We start from the raw sequence: 16,846 nt of genomic DNA on the forward strand, positions 1-16,846 counted from the left end.
TGCCAAAAATATCCCTTTATGTAAGCAGATGCTATTACCATTGGAAGAGAATAGTCACTTATCCAGAATGGTTATTGCTGTTAGTAATAAGTATTCTACGGATGGGCCATCAACTTCTAGGAAATGTACATGTTCAGTATTTAATACAGCAATTACTTGTCAAATCTGGAAATGTTCATCTTGATGCTCTGTGCTTGCTAGATAAATGACCAAATCAGATTTATTTGCCAATTGTCATTGCAGCTCAGGGTCTGAGCAAGTAGTCAGTAGTTGCGAGGGACTGAAGACAAGCTAATGTTTAGAGTTTTTTCAATGTTGATACTAGTAATGAAGTTAGAAAGTGTTTCTTGGTGTCATCATTAAGTAAGAGTTCTTGGAAAAAAAACATATCTATAACAAAAAAATGCAGAGAGCCTCAGTGTTCTGCTGGGTATAAGCTTAAATGTCAGGTACACTTGGAAGTCAACTCTTTTGGGGGATTATACTTTTAATCGTTCTGGAAAAGATTTTGAGGAGGGGAAAAAAAGAGAAGAGAGGAACGGAAAGAGCCTCAAGAAGACTGGGGAAGAGAAAAGCCAATCATGTTGACAGAAGAATTGAAAGCTTCTTAATAGCACAGAGTTTAGCACTGTAACTACCTAGATATAACTAGAGTGAAGAAGAATGGAGAAACAGTTTTCAGCTCTGACACCACCTCTTTTTTAAAACAAACCTTTCTGCAAGGTGCAGAATGCCTTCTTTTTCTGGGAGGAGCTGTAAATGCTCAGCACCTTCAGGCTTGGGTCCATAATGAGCAGCAATGTAAATTTACCACAAAGTTGCTGGTGAGTAGAATGACAGTGCGTTTTCTTGTATCATCGTGAATCATGATAAGAAATTTAATTGTGACCACCATGACTCGATAAATATGTTTTGTTTTGCTGGCACGTATGCTGCAGTGACACCTGCTAGCATTGCAAAGGCCGTGTGTTGTGTCCCCCACCCCATCCCCCAGCCGAGCCCCTTGCTCCTAGACCCACTCTACAGGTAGCTTGCAACTTAAGCAGCTGTTTTCACTTTTGATACTGTCAGGCGCTTGGGGACAGTTTCCTTTCTTCTCTCTCTGGCTCCCTGGGCTCTATCAAAAGTGTGAATCTGAAACCAAACAAAATAAAGCTTCAGTCCACCTCTTTGCTCAGCCTTTACATGTACATTTTCCTGTTTTGAGTTCTTTTAAACTGCAGCTATCAGAAAGAATAAAATAGTGCATCACCTAGTAGAGTACTGAAGTGATCATCCAAGCAATTTTCTTCTCCCTGAAGCCAGACAGCCAAAGCTTTTTATTACTGACTGACTGAACTTCCTGTGTCTGTCTGTCTAGGTTGCTAGGCCACCTCGATGCCATGATTTGTGATGTTAGAGGCTTTTGATTGTAGGCAAACCAGAAATGCTAATTTAAATATAATATTTACATTTAAAAACCTCTTACATAAGATATATAAAAAATAACCCAGCAGTTTTATATCTTTTTTGTTGTGGGTTTTGTTTTTTTTTTTTTAAAGCTCTAGTAGGCATCTGGCAAAACTGATCCTGGAACTCTTTAGTTCATGTACCTTCTCACTAAAACACTGTGGTTAAAAAAACCCCCACTTTTAAAGTCTTTAGCCTGCAGCTCATTTACAGCACCAATATTGGGAACGACCACCCCAAGTTATTGTTACTTTTGGCCTACAGGATGGTTATTTCTGCTCTGTGTATGAGCTAGGCTGATGTCCTTTGTGTCCGATCCAGAAATGAGAAGGATGATGGCATTGTTGTCTTTTAATAATAGGGCCTTGATTTGCCCACTGCAGTGTTACGCAAACCTGCATTATGTGCTTTTGCATTGCTTGTAATTGCTTTATAGATAAAAGAAACAGTTACGTGTAATTAAAAATAACCAAAACAGGGTTTTTTTTTTTACTCTGTCGCCTGTGTAAGAGAATGCAGCAAAACTTCGTGGGGGCAAGAAAAAAAAGGAAATGGAGTGGTCTTCACATGGAAATTACACTTAGAACAAAAAGGGCTAATAATAAACTGTTAGTGAGTAAACTAGTAAGTCAGGATCCCCTCTCTGATGAAACATGCTTTTCATATCCAGGCAGCCAGGAGCTGTTGCATTTCTCATTTGTAAGGTATAGTCTGCAGAATGCAAGCAGAATCTGTATTTAACACCAAGATGAGGCTATTTAACCCCTCCGTGTTATGGGTACTAAAACTGCCCTGTAATGGTTAACTGTTAGTTATTAACAGCTAATACTGAGTTGGATGATGGGTTGTTTTTTGTCATTTTCAAAATGGTTACAGCTGGTAGATTGCAATGATGTGTAACACTAATTATTAGGTTGCATGTCTTGATTTCTGTTAGATCAATTAGGCAAACAGTGCATCTGAGAACTACTTTGAAAATCAGGTCAGTTGTTAATCTTGGTGTGGGTTAAATCTTGCTGCTCTCAGCAATTCACATGTTCAGAGACAGGTGATGTACTTATTCTACAACTTCTGTGGAGAAGTCCTGTCTGCCACTCACCAGGTGAAACAGTTTATGAAAAGTGTTTGGCACACAAAATAGACACAAGCAAATCTCTTGTTGGTTACAAAATCCTAGAAATCCTCAGTAAAAATTAAGGGCCTTAGGGGTATGTTTTGTCCCTTCAGCTAATGAGGTTCTGTGAATGTGTGTGGCGTGTCATTTAACTGAGTAATTACAAGGGATTTCACTTTTAAAAGGAATGTATTCTACTTGCAGAATGAGAATTATTCTGGATACAGAGGACTGGAGCCTTTGGAAATTTAAGTACACAAATGGTCTAATGCCATACTGTGAACTTCCAGCCCTGCAGTAGTTCTTTGGGAAGAGCTGGGGCAAAGCCTGAGGAGTCAGAAAGGAGCTGCTTAGGGAGCTGGGATGTCCCTGAGGAGAGAGTAGACTGAAGACTCTTGCCCTGAAAAGGGGAAGGTAGAAATCTTGGATAACATCTTTTAGTTGTTCCCTTGTTTTACCTCCTGTAAAGTAAGACACACCTTCCAAGTTAATACTGTCTTGCCATTCGAGCTCTTGGGAGCTCAAATCAAAAAAAGCCTTTCTTGTGTGGGCTGTGAGGGAAATATTTTCTCTTCATTTGGTTCCAGTCTCACATGCCAGCTCCCTTCCCTGCCTAGGCAGTCTCTGCTAGACTAGGACTGTTTTGTTTTCAGAAACAATTTTCCCCCTCTGGAAATATTCTGTTATGTTCCTGAATCAAAGATTCACATTTCAGGGCAGATGATTTAAATGCAAAAACCAGTATTCATATCAGACAGGGGAAAAGCAGGCTCCTTCTGACGGCAAATTTGAGCAGCATAACCTGTACAGGAAATGGAAGTACAAAGCCAAGTTTTGTTTGCTCCCCCCCGCCTTTCCCCCCCCCCTTCTCTCTCTCTCTCTCTCTCTCTCTCTTTTCTTTTTTTTTTTTAAATGGTTAGTTCTTTAGGCTGCCTCTGCCTGGGTTTTTACCTTTCTACAACTTACCTGCTCCAGTACGCCCAGAGTGCGCTGATGTTACCATTCCCAGGTAAACCCTGACATGCCATCTTTTTCAGAGGACACTCCACAAAACACTCACTGCAGTGGACATGGGCTTCGGTGCTTGTTGCCGTGCTCAGCCTCCTGACAGTACCCTGCCTCTCGCTGTGCTCAGGTGACGTGGGCAACGCTGGGCAGCCTGAGAGCCTTCCTAGGCGGCACTCCTGTCTCCTTGCAAGGGCAGATGGTAGATGTGAGCCAGGCAGTATGGACTTGTGGAGGTGAGTTTCAGGGAGTTGAATTTTCCTCGGACCTGCCAGCTCAAAATCAGTTTAGACAGAGCTCTTTTGATGTGACAGCACTGTAGGTTCAACCAGTTTCCTGCGTGCTTCAAAGCGGTTGTCAGTTTTTTCAGCGGGTGGAGTGATTGATTTAGAATGCTGTGCTGAGGGACAGGCTGCTATCAGCAATACCTTGGCCCAGTAGGTCATCTGTGACTTGAGCAATAGCATGCAGTTGGACAAATGCACCATTCTTTTGTCTTGAATGTGAGATCTGCATCTGTATCTAGTGAATAACATATAAAAAAATGAACATCTTTGAAGCAGATGGTTAAAAAAAAATAAATAAATTACAAGATATTCCGAGACTTGTGTATGGCATTGATAACAACAACAGGGGGTTTGGCCCGTTCTACTACATCTGAACAAACCCCTGCATTTTCTTGTTGCAGATGTACATATTGAGCACATTAAAATGTGTATTAAGCAGATTGGCTACTCTGCGGGGATATCCAAAACAACACAGAAGTTTCATGCTCTCCACCCTGTGTTTGGACAGTAGGCTAGAAGAGGGGTGGTGGAGCACTTGCAAAACCACAAAAGCATGTTGGTAGGAGAAAAGCAGTTTTTACTGACTGTATAGAATTGGTGAAATGAATAATAATGAGTCTAGTCATGCTGAAATATATTTGGAGTTAGAATTGAGAAACAACTTTTCTGCTATAAAATAATTTGGTAACTCTTTAAACAGAATAAATTTTCTTTTGTAAGTAAATTATCTTAATTTAATCAGTTAATTTAAACAATCACATTTCTGTGGTTTGGGTTTTTTTAACCTTAGTGTGCTATAGTGTGTACTTGTAATTTTTGAGGCAGTTATTTTATTATCTGCCACAGAAAGGTGGTTTATGGTCCTTTTTCCTTATCCACAGTCATTAATAACATATTCAACCCATGAACATTCAGCGATTTATGCACAGTTCAGTTGCACAGCTGAATACTGTTAATATCCCATTCTAACCATTAAAAACAGTTATCACGAGATAACATTAGGTCAGAACACAGGGTAGGCTATTTAAATTGTATTATTGATTGCTGCTTTGTAAAGATACTCCTCAGTTGTGTTTAAACCATGTGCTTTTATTTGCTACTGGCTTCTAGAAAAGATGGCCTGGCAACATAATTTCAATTCAGATGTCTTGCTTTTGATACCCAGTTGAACGTACATGCTTAATATAGTTTCATTTCTTATATGAATTATCTAGTTTCAGGCTTTTTGAAGGCAAGGCTGCATCTTCAGTTACATCTTCCAAAGTGGAGAATATTTACTCATCCACTACAGAAGTTACTACAGAAGTTAATGTTTTTATTAATTAATTTTATTAATGCAGTACTTATTCTGGAATTTATGCAGATGTAGAAAGCAAGAAAGACTTGGGTTTACAACTGGGTTTTCAATCAATTTAGTTTGTGCGTGTCCTGTAGACATTTTGTAGTCTGCCACCCACCCTCCCTGGGGGGGGTGGATTGGTAGTATACCAGCTGGTGTGTTCTGTTTCTAAAATGTGAGATAATCACTGCTGTAAGACTACAGTCCTAATGTCTGTAGAAATGTATTTGGGAACACTGAAAAGAACGAATAGATGCAAGAACCACCTCTTTTTTAAACATTGTCTAACTATTAGGATCTGCATATTTTTTAATAATGCTGTTGCTTTCATTGACTATGTGTATATGTATTTGCATGCATTAAGTTTCTTCTTCAAGAACCATTTTATTTGAGACTGAACTTGCCGGATTCCGAGGAAAACAAAACCGTTTTTTTCCTCCCTCTATTTAAACCATGGTATTTGACTCCTCTTGGGTATGTATTCATTATCTTAAAATAGAAACAACTTCCCCTCCCTGTGCTCAGAATCAACATTATTGTTGAATTCCCAGGCCTAGGAGAATACTGGTTGCATTACAAGCAAATAATTTTCCGTTCTGTATGGTGGAAGAAACTGTCAATTAGTACGAAAAGGGTTAATCACGTTACCCCTTTTTAAATACCCCTTTGTTTTGGCTCTCCTGTGTTTGCAAAAGAAGACACAATCAAATGGCAAACCTGTGTTTTTGTTCCTTTTCAAAAATCCCTGACAAGCCCATGACACAGGCTACTGCTGTAGCTGTACATTTCTATTCATTATTGATGACTTGGGGCCAGGCAGGCAGCACAGAACACAAGCAATATAGATTACCATATTGGGGGCTGGGTTTTGGGGGGGGGTTGTGTATACGCGTGCGCACACACACATGCATGTGTGCATTTTGGTTGGGTTTGGCCTTTGAAATACTCAATTCTGAGAGGAAATCATATCTGGGAATAATAGTGGGAACAGATTGAATGAGCTTTTTGATACATTTTAGTAAAACAATGCAGGGCACTTAGACTAAAGGAAAAAAAGAATGTATGAGTGAGCTCACTCTCAAACTAATTATTAATAGCTTAACTTTCCAGCAGGCTTGGAAATGATCCTGAAGGGTCCTGAGCATCATTTACGCCAGGGGATTTGGAGGGCATTTCTCACCTTACAGAGTGTAGTTAGCACCTTGGCTGATGAGACATTTTCCTGACAAAACCAATGTAAGCTGTCTAATTTATCTATGACAATAATTATAGACGAACTATGCTGTTGGTTTGATTTGGGGGGGGGAGGGGGATGATAGCTCATTTCATGGATACTACAGACCAAACCCACAGTTTGGGTGAGTGTGAGAATTATGCCAGCACTTTAGCGATGTTTTAAGTGGTATTTCTGAATAGTAGGTCACCAAGAGACCTTTGCAATGCTAAGACAGTGTTTTAGTACTAGTGATTCATAATTAATCCTTATAGGTTTTTATTGGCACAGCACTCCTGCCCATTATATAAAGTTTTTATTTTCTTCCATATGTCAAAGAGGGGTTGCACAGTGTTTATACGTGCACTGTTTGAGGTTCTTGGCTTGAAGAAAAATGAGGGAGATAGGAGTTTGTTTAAACATAGTGTTTATGCTAACAAAATGAAATGTGCTTTGGTTCATATATTGATGGTGTTTTTATACAGAAACTGTTCTACTTAAATAGTTTTCAGTTACAAGGAAAGCTATAGAAAGAAATAAGCAGAATCAATTTTGATAACTGCTTGTAACTGCTCATTTCTGTAGTATTTCTCATAGCTTTTCTCTCAGGTTTCTGTAATTTTTCCTTTACGCTTCTGTTTTCTTTCACACAACTGATTATCACAGCAGGAAAAGTTAATTCATAGTTTAGTTAATTCAAAACTTATTATGTTAAAATATTTTTTTTAAACATTCAACAGAATAAAATACTGAGTGCTAGAGGGTGATTAGGTCCAGCTCACAAGGAAGGACAGAGAAGGCTTGTAGGGACCTTGCTCTGTCAGATCTCTGACTTCAGACATCACTGTTTCAATTCTGTTTTACGTGTAGAATCCTTTAAAGTAAGACTGGTGTAGAGCATAAAAACTGCTTTCTCTTGTTTTGGGAAGGAGAGGTGAGAAGCCGTTCCAGTGGAAGAGGGGCACTTAGCTATTCCAAAAAGCAGTGTCAGTCAAAGCAGAATGTTTGCTTAGTGTATTCTTTCCATTTCTGTGGTTGTGGTTTCTCTTGTTGTGATTCAGTACTCTTTAATGTGTTTCAAAATACGGAATCAACTATATGGCTAATTTAACAGTACAACTACTTCTGTTTCAGAAGGAGGTTCTTTTCCCTAGAAGGTCCCACAGCACCATCTAGTGTGCCATCCCTTCATATTGCCAAATGGTTTTGTGATAGCAGAGTTGCTGAGGCTGGCACTTTTTGCTAGTAACGTATTCTTAGTAATTAAAATTAGGATTTGCTGTTTACTTGACATAGATCCAAATACAGGAGAAATTTAGATCCTTTGTAACTTTCTTCTGCAAGAAAACAGACTTAAAAATTAGGTGGAAAAATAACTTTTCTTCTAAAATGTATGTTACTGCATTTCTGTTTTTTACATACAAAACAAAGGAGAAATTGTGGTGCATCCTTAACACTGCACTAACATACCTTGCACTTAACATACGCCCCAAAGCATGTAAATAAGTTTATTATATCCTTATTATACATTAAATTCTTTATCAAGAAAGGGTCACGCTTACACCTACAGATACCCTAATCCTACAAGTTGTGCATCTTTTCTCCTCAGTCCCACCGAGGTCATGCTATATAGTGTGGGAACCTGCCTGCGTTGTAGAAATTACAGGATTGTTTCAAAGTGATTTTTGCAAAGACAAGGGGATCACTCTGAAAAATGCATGGGTGTGGATGATTGAGAAGTTCCTTTCTCCCTTTTATGCCTCCTCTTGGGAAGGCCCACCTAATGGCAGTGTATAAATTCAGTTCCTATGCTGACATACAGAATTACAGTGTTCTTGTTCTCTGCTGACACCGTATGAGAAATAAATTTGAATAGGAACAGACAATGGTTTAATGAGCTGGAATTAGGAAAAGTATTGTGCATATGAGGAAGTTTTAAAAGAGTCTTGTTGAGGTGGGGAGTAAAGGAGAGGAAGAAAGCCTTGAGGCCAGGAATGATGGTCAGCAAAAGTAACTGAAGGGGAGATGGGAAACAGTTGGAGCTACTGGCTCGGCAGTATCATTGAATGCACTGAAGATGTTAACAAGACAGCTGACTTGAACGTGTTGCACAAGAGAGAGACAACAAAAGGTTGCAGGAAGGTGTTACAAGTTTGAGTGGGGAATATGGCTTGATCCCATTCCAGATACGTGAGCAAAGGCCCGCCAAAATCTCCTTCAGTCATGCACAGCGCTCTGGAGCTGCTGCAGTAGCAGGAGGTTGCAGCACTTGGGAAGTACAGCTAGAAGCAGTTTGCCCAGCAGCACCCCCCAACTATTGTAGGAGCTATTCCACACTCTGCCAGACAGATTGCATCTAACTGAATTTCATTTAGTTGTTCTTAAAATATTGCTAATATAGGTTATGAGGTTTCAGGATGTTTGGTGGAAGTACTCATTTCCAACTCCGATTCAGACTTTTGTTGTATTTTGTGCATCATTCCAGATACTATTCCAGTATCACCTGCGAAGCCCCAAGAAGTTTTTATAGTTGCTTTAAAACTTCAGGGTCCTTACTACTGTGTTCTGAACTATTCTGTTGCTGTCTAAGAAGAAAATTTCTAATGTGTTGAAGATGCCCTCTGCTGGGAAGCCAGGCAAACTAGGCTTATATGGAGTTTTACCTTTCTGAAATACTCTTCATACTCTTGGCTTAACTCTCAATCCGATACTGGAACCTCACCCCTCAACCTTACTGAAAAAAATGCTTTCTCCTTTTGGTTTTATTCTTTACACTCAATCTGTGACAAGTGTAGTAGTGTTACTGCCAGTAGTTCAGATCAGTTTATTTCTTAGTTTCTAGGTTCTCTTGTGTTGGAAGAATCAAATTCTGGCTGCTTGCGTTCATTTTGATTCCATTTCAATTTCATACATGCATAAAATGTGTGTGAGGGGTACATCTGCGATTAGTAATTATTAATAAATAGTGGAAATGCTTTTGGTTTCTACTGTTATCTGATGCTAGTATGCTTTTTAATACTATCTTTTTTTATTTTATTTTTTAAATTTCCCTTCCCACAGTAGAGGCCACTAGGTTGACACAACAGAACAAAGGTGGTACAATGTCTGGAACAATTCACAAAGTATTGTGCGTAATCTCATAGTTGATATGAAATCTGGTTTATTTTGTCCCCTCTGATAAAGCAAAAGCCATTTTGACATAGTGCTTCTAATTTTACTGTTTTGTTATTAAAATCCAATATTTGCCTAATTGGATGAGTTGCAGCTATTGTTGTGGTACTTATTTATAATTATAGTTGAATTAGGGCTATGTAGAATTGTTTTTTCAATTTTGTATTGTAGTTCATTGCCTTGGTGTTCTGCAGTGTTTATGAATTTAACAAAAATGTGTGAATTTAACTTCATACTCTTTTCAATATATTTTCAGAGTTTCCTATTATTTATTATGGGGAGGATGAGTTTATTTAGCTCCTAAAAAGAATCAATTCATAAGCCTTTGTTCTTCCCAGCATTCAGATCAGTCATTTGATATAAAAGAGGACAACAAAGAGCTAAATTACATATTTTATTTTGAAGTCCTACAGTTGTATAAGCCTTCTCAGAACCAGCAATGTCATTGGAGTAGGTGACAGAAAGGGGATGTATGGTAGGAGACTTTTAAAGGCCTGTGTTTTGCATCTGAAATGATTTTGGAAATAATTAAATTGGAAGACAAAAGGCAAACGATTACTTGGCATCAGGAGCTTCTATGATGTCCACAGGGGAACAACACAGGGATGTTGAAGTTGCATCATGGGGCAATGACTGAAATTACAAGCACACCAGAAAGTGCAGTTCTAACGTAATCTCTGAAGTTGCAAGAGATAAAACCAAACATTTATGTTATTTACATGGGCATGAAGTTTGAAAGGGGGGAAAACGTATATTTTGTTGTGGAAATCTAGTTCAACGTCTCATTCAACAAAAATTTGTCATCTCCATTGTTGTCTTTAAGTAGGAACAAATGAACAGCATAGTTTGTATAGCCATGCTTACACGAATATTAAAAACTGTTTAAAAGACCCAGAAAAAGGTTGTCTCAAATAGGCTCCTGCAGCCACTGGATCCAAATAGTAATGCACTGAAATGTTTTCCAAATAATTTCAGTTACAGACTTGAAATCATCATGTTAAAATGGTTTAGTGCTCGAAAACCGACATATGCAAAATTCACAGTTGCCTATACAGCCCTGTTATCCGTCCCTTTTCTGTTATGACCCCTCTTCATTCAGCGCATACTGACGGTTTCATAAGAGTTTGCCTAGTCTCAACATGACTTTTAGTGTGTTTTGCTTTTCTGGTTTGGAACCAAGTTTGGAACCAAGTAAGTGTATTTCGTGTAGGGGTTTTTCTCTTGTTCTGTGGCGTCTGTCAAGAGGTTCTGCATAATTCCAAAGAAGGTCAGTGGGGATAGGTGGAAGAAGGGAGAAGGCAACTCATTTCTGAGGAGTTTGGCTGGTTATTCAGGTATGTGAAAGCCCTGTTTCAGCAGTCGGAGTCATTCTTTATATGATGTCTAAAATTAAGATTACTGCAAAGCAGTTCAGCATGGGACTATACTTTAAATCAGTTTATTTGAGAGGATGCATAATGTGGTATGTGGTTGCTAATAAGCAACATTTTACACAGGTGTCATGTCATGATGTGGAATTGTGGAGCTGTGACCAGTCTGAGGGGTGAGGGTAGGGGGAAGTCTTGTACTCCTTCATTTGAATAGACTGAGAGTTGGCTTTGAGTGCTGTCATGGTCTTTACAATCTCTGTCATGTTCTTGAAAACACTGAACAATAAGCTTTTTGACCTTTAAGAGAGTCCACTTTTTTTCCTTTGTGATGGTACTAGATTTTTTGAGAGCATCTGTTTATCTGTATTCTGTCAGAACTTTGGTACTAGCTGTCTATTGCTCACAAATGTACCTAATTCAGACCTAGAAGTACTTTTCTAGAGGCAGGGTTCTCTTTTTGAAATGTAAAACATTATAAAGTTGTCTGCAAATTTGTCAAAAACAAAATAAAGAAAAAAAATATATTTTTAAAACACACTTCCAAGCACAAAAACAAGGGAAAAAAAAGACATAAGAAGAAACAGAAATAACAAATGTTTCAAGGTAAAGTCTCTCTCTCATGTTGTAATCAGAAAAACTGCACAGATTTGGGGGGGGGGGGGGGGGGGGGGACGGGGGGCGGGGGCAGGCTGGGTTTTTTTGGTTGCTCTTTCTTTTCCAAAAAGTGCCAGTGACTCTTGAAATAAAACCATGTGAGAAATACTGCTGTACACAGATGAAGATTGAGTTTCAGTTCTTATTCATGCTTGTCTTCTGATGAAATTATTGAGAGTTCGTAGCCATTTTTCTCGCACCTTACCCCATCAGTAGTAATGGAAATGCTGCCCAGTTAACTTTTTACTAACCTTTATTCAGTTTATAACATAATGCTGCTTATACTTCTGCTCCTTTTGTGTCCTGCTCTGATGAAGCATTGAAGAACATCTGTAGCTTTAAGCACGAGTAGGTAAATGATTTCAGAAAACACACATTTGTATGTGTATTCAGAACCTTGATTACAAAAAACTTTTTTTTTTTCCTTTTCTTTCTAGCCCTACTTCTTAAGACAAATCAGATGCAACTTTGGTTAAGGTTTTTTTCCACTAGTAATTGCCACATGCGTGTCATACTGATGACCTGTAAGAATGAAGAAAAATTGCATGGGAAATTTGTGGGTAAAGGAAACGAAGGAAAGTTCACATGTATTTCATGCCTCATTACAATAATCCTTACTTGTCTTCTACCATGTGTCCCTCTGGATCTGTGCCCACCTTCTTCTTACTATTTGCATAATTTCTTCCTTAATGATCTACCATCATAGTTTCAAATCCGTTATGTTACTTCCTTTTGCTGTCTGATTTGGCAGCCAATTACATGTATTGATTCTACATATTCTTTTGGAGAATAAACACCTTTTAGTATCTGCTCTACAGCAGTGCTGTACTGGATGAAACCTATAGAAAACCTCTTAACATCTTTATCTATACAAGGCAAATAACAATTAAATGGATCTCCAGTTACATCCTTGCTGTTAAAGTGTATGTTTATGCACATGCTCGCACACACAAACCTGCCTTTAAACTCTCTTAATTAAGACGTGTTTCACAATCTTTACTGTAAAAACAAATGTGTTTACAGGTATCTGACTATTCAGGCTCCTATGTTGTATCAGTGTCTCAGGACAGGCTGAGATTTTTTTTCTTCCCTTTCCACTAAAATCATTGAAATATATTCAGTCAGTCTTTCACATCAGAGGTGTAAATGGATTTCTTGAAAGTTTTTCTGCTGATAGCAAACGGCAGTCACTTTACAACTTTGACTCCATTGTGGGCAGCAGTCAGAAAGCTTAACACTCCACCCCAACTTTGAAGATGCTAAAACTGTGTAATGACCTTGCATTCTCAAGGGCAGATGCTCAGCTTCTGCTGGAGGTGCTAATCTACAATCTGTTTATCTCCATACACTGTATTTGACAGTGCTTGCCTGGAAAGCAAGGCAGGGAAAAGCGTAGTCAAATTTAGTTACTTTTTCCTCTCTGATGGTGTTAGTGTCCAATGGACTCAGAAATGATAGTCTTTATTTTAATTTTTAGCTTCCTTTGTGCTTTTCAGCCTGTCATAGTCTTAGAAAGCAGCCACACTGCCAGTGTCAGAATATGCTCGTCTTTGTGAGCATAGAGCTAGCGCGTGAGCTGGACCGTGTAGAGTAACTGTTTTCTTCCGCCTTTTCTTTATTCTGAGTGAATCAGATTTTGGTTTTACCTTCAAAACCTAAATCATCGTCTGTATTTTCTATTGGTAGACTTTAGACTCAATGTGCTCTATATATTATTCTTTAGTGGGTATGAATTGAGATGCATCACATAATGCTTATGAGCATATTGAGGAGCACATTTCTTATGGAGAGGTAATGTGTTGAAGCAAGGCAGCGTGTGCAGGGAAAGGTAATACCTTTTGTTAGACAGATATGCTTTAGTCATGTAAACCCTTCTTCAAATCTGGAACAGAAACCTGAAGAGAAGGGCTTTTGCACATAAAAGCACGTCAGTGTTTTCGGGTAACATATATATGGGCTTTATGTGCCCAAAGTTTGTTCTTTACCAACTCCATCAGTCGGTCTAGTAACAGAGGTTCCCTCGCCTGACAAATCCTGCCTTGCTTGCACCCATAAGCCATCACAGTCACCACAGCACTACTGACTGAACCCCCCCCCCCTTGATTTTAATGTAATCCTGTGGTTTTTCAAACGGGTGCTCCTTATCAAAACAAAACATTAACATCAAATTACTCTGATTCAGCAACAGCATCTATTTTTTAATATGAACTTGTCTGTTCTGTCAGGTAATTGTTCAGCTTTCCAGGGAATTGTGTATGTGTTGCAAATGGGAAAATTCAACCTCACAAATCCTTTCTGTGGTGAGGCAACAGGAAACTTGCTGCTGATTATTAAGATCACCAGGTTTAATAGCAAAATTTTGTAAAGAATTGCTGGAATTGACCTTTTGAATGCTAGATTTTTAACAAGCTCAGTCAGGAATCTATTTATGATGTATACCAGGATTCTCTTGCTCTCCGCTTACAGAATTATGAAGAAGTGTTGCTGTCACAGGGGTAATGTTTCCTTTTGTGACATTACATGCTTTGAATTAGCAGTGGCTATTGCCCATTGTGTTAATATCACCAAGCTTCTAAAGCAAATATATACCAAGTCACAGGTCCCATCCTAAAAGAGGAAGGACACCATCTTCATTTATCAACAAGATAAAGGGAAAGGTTGTTTTAGTTTGGTTTTTTACCTTTGCATTTTTTTGTAATGTATAAAAGTGCTATGAAATGTACTGAGGCATGAAGCGTGTAAGAAATGACTAATGGTGCTGAATTAATGAGTTCTTCAGATTTAGAGAAGAGCTGGCTGTACTCACCAGCTGGCAGTATGCTCTCTTCTCCCTACACTCACTGCTCATTTGGAGTACAGGGTGCTTTTGGCGTATCACCTCCTGCTCCATCCATGCTCCTCTTCGCTCATGTGAAGGTCTGAAGGTGGAAACCTGCTGCAGTGGTGTTCTGCCATCCCAAAATTACAGGATGCTTAGGGAATACTCAGGCACTTGGTAGTATTTGACCTGTGCAGTGTAGTTGTCAATGGGGAAGGGGGAAGAAGGGGAAAGTCTGGCTCACGTATTCTTAGTAGTAGTTCATAAAAGCTGGAGTTTGGTCATTCTGATGAAGTGACTGTGTTGCATCTACATATACAGATCTTATTGTCAGTTCTCCATTCTAAGCATCGTAGATGCTACTGTACGCAAGTGTCAGTTCAGCTCTTAGTGCCTCCTTCCTTCCTCAACTTTTGTTTCTTCCTCTACAGCCGATATACTTGAACACCTATATTTCTTCATAACTGTTATCTGCATTTTCGTCTAGGCCTCCCTGTAAACAGAGAGTGACTCCCTGAAGCAATTCTTATTGCTTCTACTTCTTTTCTTTCTAGTCTTTTATGATCTATCATCTCAGCTGTGACATTTGCAAAAAGATAAATGATTATGGATAGCTAGGCTGTGGGGCAGTCAGATATGGCATATATTATTTATTTCAAAATATGTTTTTAAGTTCTGCAGAGCCTTCAAGTTGCACAGCTTAACTGTTGCCTCCTCGATCCTTTTTGTCTGCTATCGTTTGTGGCATTTACTTGTTGCATTTTGTTTTAAGAGCACAATAGGAACTCTCTGCCTAATGGGCTGTCTGGATCTGAGACTTTTTGTGGACCGAGAAAGCAAATACAAAACTAGTCATATAAGGTTTTTCTTTATATTAGCTTCCAAAAGATTGAAGTAAAGCCGTGTTACTCAAGGTTAAATGAAAAGCAGGGGACAACTGCTTTTTTGTTCGATTGTTTTTCACTTGGAGCTAAAAACAAACAGAAAATAAGCATCCTTTTAGACGGATGTGAGCAAGTTTTGGACTTTTGTCCTTTAAACAATAAAGTTTGTGAATAGCTGTAAGACTAGTTATTAATGAGACATAGCTGTATGAAGAATAATCTTGGCTTAGAGAAGTTCTGAGCAAGCTTTGTGAATTAGCATGCATTAAATATGGAATCATTTTATTGAGCAATAATAAAATATTGAAGTCAGATGGAAGGATGATGGGGAATTGCTATTTGCAGCTATGAAACTGATGTATGTCATGTTAACTCCCAACCCAAACAACTCATTTTAAGATTTGCTCTCATGAAACTTAAAATCCTCTAATTTGTCCAATCATGAGCTTTAAACCTGTTCCTTGTCAGTGAAGACAACAAATCTTTTTGCTTGTGTCTGCCTGGGGGATGTGGAAAGCTGAGATGGTCCTGTGTGATTAAATTAGATGAAAGACTTGCCTTCTACCAGTGAGACGCGAAGTCTAATCAAGTGAAATGAGTTTTGAGATCTCAGCTCATTTCCTTGGGAAATATCAGTTTACATTACACAGTCACAACACCTAATTCATCACAGTTGATGTGGCTTTTGCTCGGAAGAGGACCTGGGACTGAGTAGCATGGGACTTGATCACAAGTCTCCCTGCTAAGGAGGAGCAGCTTAGTGGAGTTAAGATACAGCACAGTGAGGGGAGAGCTTTAATATGTTTTTAAAAATAATTGTTCTATTCTGTATATCAGATCTTTTAGAATAGAGGGGCTTAGGTGCAAAATGGGGAAAGCTAGTGGTAAAAAAAAAGTTACTCAGTACAGAGTATAGTTTATAAAATGATCGATGTACAGATGTTAAAGAATGTACACAGTGAAGAGCAAAGTTGAACTTCTTGTCACTTAATTTCTATGATATTGCATGATGTTTGTGTATTTCCATGCACTAAAGTACAAGGAAGTAAAGAGTATTCTGCTTCCCTGACTAACAGATATCTTTTTTTATTTCTTCCAGGGCATTGTTATAACTCCACTTCTGCTTCTGCTTTTTGTAAGTATCTTGATCTTAAGATGTCTTTTTACTGGGTAATCTTGCACCTATTAGACAGTATGTTTAAGATGGAAATTTGGGTGATTTAACAACACTTAAATAACGAGGAAGATTTTTGTGGTCAGTATTTGCAATAAGCTGCCTCCCAGAAAGGCCATCAAAGTGTGGTGCAATGAATGCAAACACTGTCTGCACTTCATTCTAAGAGGACCAAAACCCGTCGTTTTTGCAGAATCACAAAACCATACACTGTTAGTCAGGCTGGGTAAAATAAAAACACTTGCCAAGTAAGATGATCACTCAGGGGATCTCTTGGAGAGCTTTCACATGCAGGAGCTGGACAAGATTTGTAATGATCCAAAATGGATGACAGGCCAATCGGGAAAGCACTGTTCAGATAAAGCGAG

At 38.7% G+C, this 16,846-nt stretch overlaps 1 protein-coding gene across 7 annotated transcripts in view; it reads left to right on the top strand.

The window, feature by feature from the left end:
* Window positions 1-16,846, top strand: part of SLC10A7 (solute carrier family 10 member 7) — a 154,885-nt gene that overhangs the window by 85,148 nt on the left and 52,891 nt on the right. For all 7 annotated transcript variants that reach the window (XR_012995221.1, XM_076337103.1, XM_076337104.1 and 4 more), the window contains one exon: window positions 16,404-16,439. Coding sequence is in view for 5 of the 7 variants with exons in the window: in XM_076337103.1 (XP_076193218.1) it covers window positions 16,404-16,439 (36 nt within the window). In the remaining 2 variants the exon portion in view is untranslated. Of the gene's footprint in view, window positions 1-16,403; window positions 16,440-16,846 lie in introns of those variants that run through there.

Source organism: Aptenodytes patagonicus, chromosome 4, assembly GCF_965638725.1.
Source record: "Aptenodytes patagonicus chromosome 4, bAptPat1.pri.cur, whole genome shotgun sequence".
Classification (NCBI taxonomy): domain Eukaryota; kingdom Metazoa; phylum Chordata; class Aves; order Sphenisciformes; family Spheniscidae; genus Aptenodytes; species Aptenodytes patagonicus.